This window comes from Toxorhynchites rutilus, chromosome 2, assembly GCF_029784135.1.
Source record: "Toxorhynchites rutilus septentrionalis strain SRP chromosome 2, ASM2978413v1, whole genome shotgun sequence".
NCBI lineage: Eukaryota > Metazoa > Arthropoda > Insecta > Diptera > Culicidae > Toxorhynchites > Toxorhynchites rutilus.
Window position 1 is genome coordinate 11,770,053 of NC_073745.1, and position 10,419 is coordinate 11,780,471.

The window sequence follows — 10,419 nt, forward strand, 5'->3', positions numbered from 1 at the left end:
GAATCGCCCATCTTGACCTGCTTCGTAAAACTAAACAAACCCATCGGTCCTTTTCAGGGCCACCAAAACTTTCGATTGAAGTGGCCTTTCGACTGATTTCGATGCATTGATAATTTGTATAATTTTTTGGTGAAAGGAAGAATTTAGGTGCGTGTTGTGAATTATATGGGCTTTCTCAGACTCTCAAACTTTCTCATTCGATTCTCCTCTAGCCTTGAAAGGATCAATTTGGAAAACTAAACTGAACACTCGGTCGTGAGAAAGGCTTTTTGGAAGGCCTCGCTGCCGTTGTCATCTGGTCGCTTACAGGATGACTGATAAATCGTGAGTGTCTTTCTGGCGATTATCTCCGATTATTAGATTATTGTTTGCGGATTAAAAGTGGCGTCAAAGTGCAGCGCATTTCAAGTCTGGTGGGAAGAAGGAAGTTTTCGGCGTGTTTTGCGTTTCTGGTGGAAAACTGAAGGTGAACATTTGTTTCGGTTGCTGTCGGTTGCCCCGCTACATATGGATTAACTGTTGGAATTGTTATTTCGCTAAAAGATACTGAAAAACTACATGGATATTCAGCATGTTTAGTGTTTCATTATCGTTTTAGACAACAATAATCGACAGTACATGTTCATTCTGAAATTTAATTTAGAAATTTGCGCAAATTAGCTTTTTAATGCTTAGCGAAACGCTCACACAGTGAAAGCATTCATTCATCGGCCCTTGTCAGTGCCAGGGCCCGAAATCTTCGAAGATAAAAAATGAATATCGACTCTCAGTCGCTTCGCTTCGACTAGTTCTATTTCGGCATTCGCCGTCAACATGATTTGACTTGACTAGAAAATAAATTGACGAGCGTTGAGAGCGGGGACTGATGAATTATGCAATATGCAATGGGGAAGAATAAACTGAAATAGTCGAGTCGTAAAGAGATAGCAACTAAACACCCGATTGACTGTTGAGTCATGTTCACGGAGAAACTGCTGGAAGAAGCCAAAACTCATTTCCAATTGAATAAGAAGGCTAATTTCACCATATTCCCCTGATTATCATCAGTTGAATATGACTTTGGCGAGCCCTGGAAACAACAACGAATGCAGTAACTCATCACCATGTGTCGCAAAAATAAGCAGCTTTTTTGGATTGGATATAAATTCTCCTACTAGGGCCTCTAATCTCACACGTCATTTACAGCGATTTGATCCCAAAGTGTTGGAAGCCGTGCTAAAGAAGGTTGCGTCAAATGTGCCAACAACGTTCAAATTGAAGAAGAAACCTTCTTCAGAACAAGCTGGTCAACCACAGCTCTCCACTTTCTTGAAATGTGACAAGATAATGGTTGACGTGACTGCTGAAATGTTGTAAGAAAAATATCAGCGGGATGGTTTAATGGCTTTAAACGGGGAAATGACAATAAAACTTGCAATTTGTCTTTAAAGCCAAAGCATCACACGCATGATGATTGAAGAAGTAAGCGCTAAAAAGTTATCTTGCGCAAATCTGTTAAGATCCGATTTCTATTCGTAAAATTGATACCTGATACCTAAATTGATTGATATCTTTTATCCGTCTATTTACACTCTGCCCTACCGACACGAACCGATCATTAGCTGTAATAAAATTAATCAGTATAATAATGGTCGAACAATAGTATTGAATGCTTAATAAGACGATATGCCGGACTATACCTTGCATAAAAGCTTATTTAGACCTTATTATTTAGACAACCATTGACGTTTACCTGGGTGATATGCCAGAGAAACGATTTGAAAACGTTTGTTCAACTGCAAAGCAGCTTCGGTACAACAAATGACGGACTACCAAAATGGCACTTGCTGCCTGTGTTTTGAAGCTCATTTTTAAGTGTTCTCACGGAGCAAATGGTTTGATGGAGGATTGTCGATGTAAAGGTCGAAAGTTTGGATCTAGGACATTTTTTCTCAAAAGTTCATCAGAAAGTTTTATCTAGTAAAAGACTCTAACAAACGTCTGTAAATGTGCTAAAAAACTATTTTTATTTATAAAAAAATTGGTAGAAGAAAATGATGACTGCATCTGCACAAAGATCTTCTTCTTCGATATCGCGATCTAAGTAGAGCTAATCAAATCAGAATATGGTCGAATAGTCGTTTCCACCATACCTTGGAGTTGGATGAACGTTTTCTAATTGACTTTAAACTGCATTGTCAAACAATATTGGCTATAGATTAATAATTTATTCTAATTTGCTTGAACAAGTCTTGAATAGAGGATTTGATGACAACTAATTCAGGCATTATTGAGCATAGAGCTGAATAAAACCATCATAAAAACGTCACACTGATGGGGAATTGTTGGTTGGGCCGTCACCGGGTGAATAACGTGGGAGTTAGCATTCGTTTTGTGGATGACAATAACAAACCCAGTTACCCGTACATTGGCTGTTTGGGATACGAAGGCTCATCAATCAAGCAATGAAAGCAAAAAGTTGGAGGAAAAGTTGGCTGATTATGGTGTTACAAATGCTGACGTATAATAAACAGAACTTGAGCATTTGTAATAATGTAACAAACGTGGTTTGTGTTGTTATAAAAGATAACCTGGATCATGAGTTGAGTTGTGAACTTAATATCGGAGGCGAATATGACGAAAAATTGATGAAGTTCATTATACTCCAGTTGTCGAATCGTGACGGACTGAATGATTATTCTCCTACTACCTTGATTGGTAAATTGAGGCAATTTGCTGTAGCTGCTAGAATCCTGAGAACGGATGCAATTCATAGAAGAAGAGCAGGAAAAGGAGCAATTCTAGATCAGACCACACGCTGGGGGGAGTACATATCTCATAATTCAGCGGCTGATTAAACTTAGAAATTTCATCAATGATCTGAAAAATGAGAATATTTTCTTAACCGCGAATCAGTGGAACAAAGCGATCGATCTGGAGGAGCTCCTGTCTAAACCGTTCAATCTAACTAAAACTTGAAGAACTGACATCTGGAGGGTTTTTGACGTAGGACTACGTCTAACCGGAAGATATAGGGGGTGAAATGGAAATCTAGGCACTGAACAAGTAGGAAAAAATGCAAGATTTGGAACGCTTATAACTCGAGCATTTCTCAATAGATCGCAATGGTTTTGGCATCAATTGATAGGAAATATATCTACGCATCTATCATAATGAATAACATTTCATTTTTCTTGAGATAAATAATTGAATAATTGTGAAATATCAAGCATTGTCCAAATGCACTATGTGCCCATTTTTGATTGGTCCATTTTGTGCTCCTTAAATCGTACCGACCAAAACGGGCAACCAGAGCAGCAGCGAAATAGAATGAAGCACCATTGGAAAGGAAAAAGAAAAAAATGAACGAAACATTGGTCGCTGTCTCACACATGCGTAATTCTCGAGCCAGCCAGTCAGCTTAAAAATCCCCGCTCCGCTGCCGTAACGATCATTCTTTGTGTGGACACCGATTGGACAACATCGCTGCTGGACGGGCTGGACGGCGAGGGATCGAGTGCCTTTCTCAAGGCAAGAGGGCGGAGGTGGTAGCGCTGTAGTAGAATAGAGTAGAGTTTTCAAAGGGCCTTTCTCAAGGCTAGAGACGAATGAACTGCAAAAGTTTAAAGTCTCTATAATACAATACCTTCCTTCCTTCCTTCCGTAACGATCATTCTCATTCAAACCGTACACCACATCGGTTCGCATCAAAACACTTCAACAAACCAACCCAAGCAGCCATGTCTGGACATGGCAAAGGAGGAAAAGTGAAGGGAATGGCAAAATCCCGCTCGAACCGTGTTGATCTGGAGTTCCCCGCAAGGGTAGCTAGGCCGAGCGCGTTAGTACCAGTGCACCAGTCCACCTAGCCGGCGTTATATAGTTTCGGCCGTCGAAGTGATCGGTTAAGCTGCTCGCGACGATAAGAAAATCTGCATTCAGAACAGAACACATTCGGTTCGGTGGACATCAAGACAACAGGCAGTTGCAACGAGTGGTAAACGCAATCGCAAAACGGCAGCTTGTAGCAGAAGAAAAAAGTTTGTTCTTTATACAATCTGCTTTGGTGGCAAATCCAGAATAAGGCGGCATTGAGGGCGTTCGAAATGGTTTTTTTCAAAACCACGAGTACTAACTTTTCTAAAATTCCATAAACACGGCGCTTATCAGGGCCATTAAACCTTTCAAAAAAGAGTTTACGAAATACAGTTCAATGCTTTCTAAAACAATATCCAAAATAATAATAAAACACAAATTGATTTTTTCATAATTTGTTTGCCAGTATATGATGAGTATGTGAATTTGGAAGTTGTTCTGAGCTTATTTATGGTTGGGGACTTTCCCGATTATTCAATATTCATTAATTTTTAAATTGCTTCTAGATTGAAAGTACAGTGATTTACATTTAGCTCGACATTCAGCTAATTGGACGGACCTGTAATGCGACATATTTAGTTGGACATTTTTGTAAACATAAAGTTCGAGGTCCAAATTATGACCCCACATCGAAAGTCGACACTTTACCACTGTCATCGCAAATGTTCAATTACAGGTTAAAATCGCCTCCAATGCGACACTGAGTGGTGTTTTGGCACGTCGCATTAAATGTGATTTACTGTACAACATGTCACAAGCTGGATGGGAAGAAATTTTCCAACTGTGAAAGCTGTGGCGAGTGGCAAACGCAATCGCTAAACAGGAAGGTTTAGCCGAACAAGATGGGGATATCGAGTGATAAAAAAACAATAAACTCTTTAGATTAAAGATAATTTTGTGATCCTGAAAAGGACCCTTTTTAGCCTGCATGTGAATCCAACGAGCGAACAAATCATAATGAATGTATTTTTTTGCCATCGCTGCCTTTTAACGCTCTTTCGTTCGTCTCGTTGGACTCGCCCCTTTGGCTTAGTCTGCTGATTTGTCTCTATCCTGTGAGTGTGTACCGCTAGAGTACAAAAGGCGCGGATCCGCTGAAAAATATATCATTCTCTTTCAAACCGTAAATCAGTTTGGTTGTGTGGCATCGTTTCACATCACATCGCATCAACGGATTGGTGCCGGAGCACCAGTATACCTAATAGCGGTTATAGAATTTCGGCCGCCGGAGTGCTCGAGTTGGCTTGCAAAGCTGCTCACAACAATAAAAAAAACCCGCAAAACCGAACAGAACAGAGCACATTCGGTTCGGTGGCAACAACTAGTTTCAGCGAGTGGCAAACGCAATCGCAAAACGGAAGCAGGTAGAAGAAGGAAAAAGTTCGTTTATACAGACTGCTTTGGTGGCAAAACCAGCCACCGTAAAACACGGCGCTTTTCAGGGCCATTAAACCTTTCAAAGAAGAGTTATTGAAAGTTTTTCACAATACCAATGCATTCTAAAGAGACATAATATGACATATAATATAAACTGATTTATTTTGTTTATCTTGTTCTTGAACTTATTGGTGGTTGGGGTCTTTTAAATTGATCATTCAGTTTTCACAAACCCATGCATGGTTTCCGAATTAAAAATGGCTTCAAATTACAACACATTGTATGCAGGATGGCGTTCACGAATTTTCTCGGTAGCAAGTACTGCTTTCTTTGGTTGATAACTGATGTTGAAAAATGAATGACGTTACATCTGCATTGTATAGAAAAATAACTAAGGAGCAACATGATGAGCTATGTATTTCCTTATTCTTCTTTCTTTGTTTTTAAGAGGCTTTGAACTTTGCAGTTCATTCGCCTCTATGTATTTCCTGCTGCTCTGTTCTTATTTTAAAGGGCTTTAATCCGAAGGTCATTCGTCCATGTATTTACTGTTGGTTTTTCAGAACGCTTATAGCTCGTTTATTTCTCGACAGATCGTAGAGTTCGTCTCCAAAACCTCAGTTCTTTTTCATTTTTATTTACTTTGTTTGCGGAAACTACAAATCTTACAATTCATTCGTCTCCGAAACACGGAAACAGTTTAAGGTACGGTAATGTGCTCAATAGTGAAATATATGATAGTGAATGAGCTGATGACCACCTATGCATCCCCTATCACAGCCATCATTTTGATTGTACGATATGTGCATACGCCGAAAGATGCCCGGCGTTGAACATTTAATAAGTACAAAGCCTTCGGAAAAAAATCAAGAATTAACTATAAGACAAAAATAAAAAAAAATTGAGAAAGTTTGTAAAAAAAAACGCAAAAACACAACACCAAAGATTCTTTTCAGAACCCCCAACATGTTCATGAAGAGTAAACAGTAAACTAATCCATTTTTCAGGTAGATAGGTAGGTATTCACGTAGCAGAAGAAAATAAAACAATATATTTAAAATATATATTTAGCAAAAGCTGTCCCCTTTGTATAGTCCTACGTCACTCCGGTTATGTCCCCGACATTACCCACCCGTCTTTTTTTTTGTAATGAAGAAGTCAAATCTAGAGCCTTAGTTAGAGGGGAATGAATTGCAAAGCTTAAAGCCTCTTAAAAACAAAGAACTGAACTGATGTAGAATGGAGTTGTACGGTCCATGGAGAGAAAAGGAAGCACACTTTTGGCACTATGTGAGACATCGGTACGGATGAAAGGTTCGATATTGATGAAGAAGGATTATGAATATGTCGGCGAATCTTGCAGCGATAATTCATATTCATCAGAGAACACAGATCTCGATGCTTACCTGAATAACAGAGAAGCACAACGATGTCGCCTCGGAAAAGAAAATAAGAAGGAAACTTGTCGCTGAATATCTTTTGAAGGCCTCCATGAAGAAAAATTTGGCTGAAGCAATTCTGTTTTTACGAGCATTCTAAATTTGATGCTTATTTTTATTGTCTAATAGGAGAGAAAGTAAATGAAAAGTTCTAATGAAAACCTGTTTTTGAATCATTTAATTTTTTCAGCAGGAGTCCGAGTGGATACTAATAATTGTGGGTAGTTAGAGTCAGAGTTGGAGTCAGGAAAATTTTCTCCGACTCCACAGCCCTGTGGAAAACCTGAAACTCATGTTTTGAGTTGGTCAACACAGTAAACTATGCTTTTTACGAGTGACAGCAATTTTCGACGTTGCAATAAAATTTAGATCGTATATTTTTGAAACGTTTCAATAATACTCTGCTCCGGAAGATCCCATTGAGTCACCTCTTATCAACACTAGGCACCAGGAATGTCTTCCTGCTATCGTTCCGTGTGCTCGGCTCGCCAAAACGTGCCGCCATATCAGAAGACCCAATTAACAGCTCTGGTCACCGGTGGGACCGGCGATGGCAGAAGCTTGTTGCGTCAGCTCGAGGCCCGGTTAAACAGTTCCTGGTGGACCGCGTGTTTCATCAAGTGGTATGCCGTGCTGATCAACGTTGTCGAAGCGGTAAGCCCGTGGCGTTAATTATACAACCCCGCACTAATTAGAGCCTTTGTGCGAATTTCATCCCGATCATCGAAATGACGATTTTATTATGCAGCTTTTAGCGACACATGAAATTCTGAAGTGGATACGAGGCCGATCCAGGGGAAGCCATGAGCGGACCGCTATCCTGTCTGATTCCGTGCGCCACAATTTGCATCTGATGACACAAATCGTGATGTTGCTGTGCAATGTTTCAGCCATTGTGGGTGTGATTAAGGTAGTATCAGAATCAGATACAGAACTAATGGAACAAATGAAAAATAATGATTCTCGATTCGTGTTGACACAATGCAAATGCGCATAAACTTTTCACCAAACGTCGTTGTGTATAAAACTAATGGCTTTCATTGACGCCCTTCTAGTCTGATTTCATGCTGCTGCTTCCCTACCTTCTTATACACGTGACAACTCTGGCTCTGGAGGTGAACTATTTCATAACCGGTGTGGCTTTGGATTGGTGTCTGCATACATCGACGACGAAGCCGAGCGTTGTCAACGGACCAACCCGGCAGTCTCTCGCAGTGTTGGCTTTTGTCGCGTTTAATTTGCTGATAATGATCGGAGCAACATTTTCTGCTGCTACCCCAGATCCATCCAAAAGTGCACCAGCGAGGAACGTATGAATAGAGGGATAGCCAGAATGCAGTTTTTTGTGTTTTTTGCAAAAACAGCTCGTGGTCGAGCATGACCGCAATGTCTCCGTTTATTTCATAGTGCGGATAAATTATTCGGTGTTTTCAAATAAATATGGTTCAAAATTGTTGACGATAGAGGTTTTTTTGGCGTTTGAAACGACGATGTATTCGCCGAAATCCAATTATTTTTGTATTTCACTGATTGTTTGTCATATCCTGTCTGTGTTGAAAAACATATTTTCACAGCTGAAAAATATGTTATTGTGACTATTTCGATATCGAGTGTGTAAAAGCACAACAGGTCAGTGAATATGTTTTCATAATGCCCTGCCTTATTTTTTGTGTTATCAAACAACGAGATCGGTTGCAGAGAATTGCAATTCCCTCATGAAATGCAACATGAAGACTCACAAGGGCTTCGGCCCAGATTCACATTTAAAATTCCTCCAGCTTCGGTATCATAATCGAATTTGCGACCACAGCCCCGGGATGCTTTATCATGCCACGTTTCAATCCTTCCGATAGCAATTGTGGCACAGGTAAAATAATGACCAAAACATGTCCCAGCGCGTTCCCCGATATAAAATTTCCCATCAATATCGAAATATACGTGACATACGGAGTTGGTGCAGGGTACGTGATTAGAACTAATTTGGGGATCAGCAACAATAACAACTTTTGGAAATTTCCACGAAGCCAGCGAAGTACCCCCGGAACGCTGCGCTACTATTTCTCTAATCGTCCTCCGATGGATTGGAACGTGTGCTCGTTCAATGAATTTTGAATACAAGTCTTGTTGGATTATTCGCCTCTTCGGTCGGAAACAAAAGAGGATGGTGGCGTGTGAAAAAAATCCTACAAGTTTCTGCTCCAAGTTTCACATAACACGGCCAACGACCAACGTAACGTAACTATTATTGGAAGGTGGAATAGGAGGAACTTTTTTCGTTTATATCAGTATAGCATCATCAATTATGAACAAAACATAAATACATCGCTGAAGGTTAAGTTAGGAGATTGACATGTTTTTCCCTTTTGGATTGGATTATTTAGCAAGATACTTTAATGGTTTAAGGCTTTCGTCTACAAAGGAGAATTCTCTGTGACAATTCATAGATTTATTAGATCACCGTTTACCAAAATTCAGGTTGAGCTAATAATATAATATTAATGGTAAATATTCGAACCCGGCTTTTTATGCCAGAAAGTATCCGTTGTTTTCGCGTTCTAGTGTTTCATTATTTTTTAGTGGAAAGGAATATTCAGTAGCTTGGAAATCAGAAAATAGGTTTTGCGCATCTTTAGTTTTTCTCACAAAAGTATTTTTTATCAAAAAGCAGCATTTTCGGGAAGTTCTGTTGGGCATCTTCTTCGCAAGGACAACTCGAGATGAGAGTCATCATTGGCTTGTGGTATCAACAATTTTAGTAGTTTAACTTTGTTACTGTCGTTCCTCATGCCAACGTTCTCCATACGAAAAAACTACTGTCGATTCTGTGAGATCGGCTCGAGCTAGAACGAAAATTTTGTGTCATTTCCTATGGACTAACGCAGGACTTAACGTGTTTAACAATACGAACGCGCTGTCTGATCTTACTCCCAACAACTGTTTATTTATTTCAAAATTTTCCACTTTTCAGTGTTTTCTGCAAAAACATGCCTTCGTACCATATTTTTACGAAACGTCTCTTTAATGTGTCTACGGTGAGTCCTTTGGTTTTCCGCAGCTTACACAATATATACCCTCATGCAAAATTAAGGGAATTCAACTCATCTTCAACCTTTCTTTCGATTTAATAAAATTCTAAAAATGATTCATATGGTCGGTGTTAAGTCAGAAGGGACCAAGTCGCAAAATCAAATTTTTTTTGCTATTGTTATCAGATTTGGAAAATCAAGCGTTCAGCAGGAATAATGGATCAGAAATTGTTTTGAATGATCAATGAAAACCCTTTATAGTACTTCATGTTCGTTTTTCTCGAAATCATATAAATGCCACATAGTCCGGTTGGATTGTTAACCGGTTTTACCGGTAATACCGGGTCATTTTCCATTACCGAATTATCGGTAATTTTACAATCAATAACCGGTAATTTCGGTAATTTTTATGTTTACACCATAAATACTAGTTGCTTTTATGCCGTTTTGAAATACAGTAGAACCTCGATTATCCGCGAATGCGAGTTACTTAGTAATTCTATAAATCTTCCCGAAATGTGTCTGTGAGAGGTAGAGTCTTGCTCTTTTGTTTTGGCCATGGCTTTCACATTATCTCATCACTGATGTAAACGACCTTACAGATGGATAGTTTAACAACTTCTGTATTGATAAAACATAGTTTTCATGCTAAAATATCTTTTTTTCGTGTTTGTACCTCATGTTTAGCCCTTTATTGGGCTATTTATTGCGAATTTCGTTAT

At 39.3% G+C, this 10,419-nt stretch overlaps 1 protein-coding gene across 1 annotated transcript; it reads left to right on the forward strand.

Annotated features, from left to right (window-relative positions):
- The first annotated feature begins 7,009 nt into the window (after window positions 1-7,009).
- LOC129771636 (uncharacterized) lies at window positions 7,010-8,105 on the forward strand. The gene is made up of 3 exons (XM_055775494.1): window positions 7,010-7,325; window positions 7,420-7,581; window positions 7,727-8,105. Exons 1-3 carry the CDS (start codon window positions 7,125-7,127, stop codon window positions 7,985-7,987), a joined length of 624 nt encoding a protein of 207 aa, XP_055631469.1. The 5' UTR covers window positions 7,010-7,124; the 3' UTR covers window positions 7,988-8,105.
- Window positions 8,106-10,419: the final 2,314 nt, after the last annotated feature.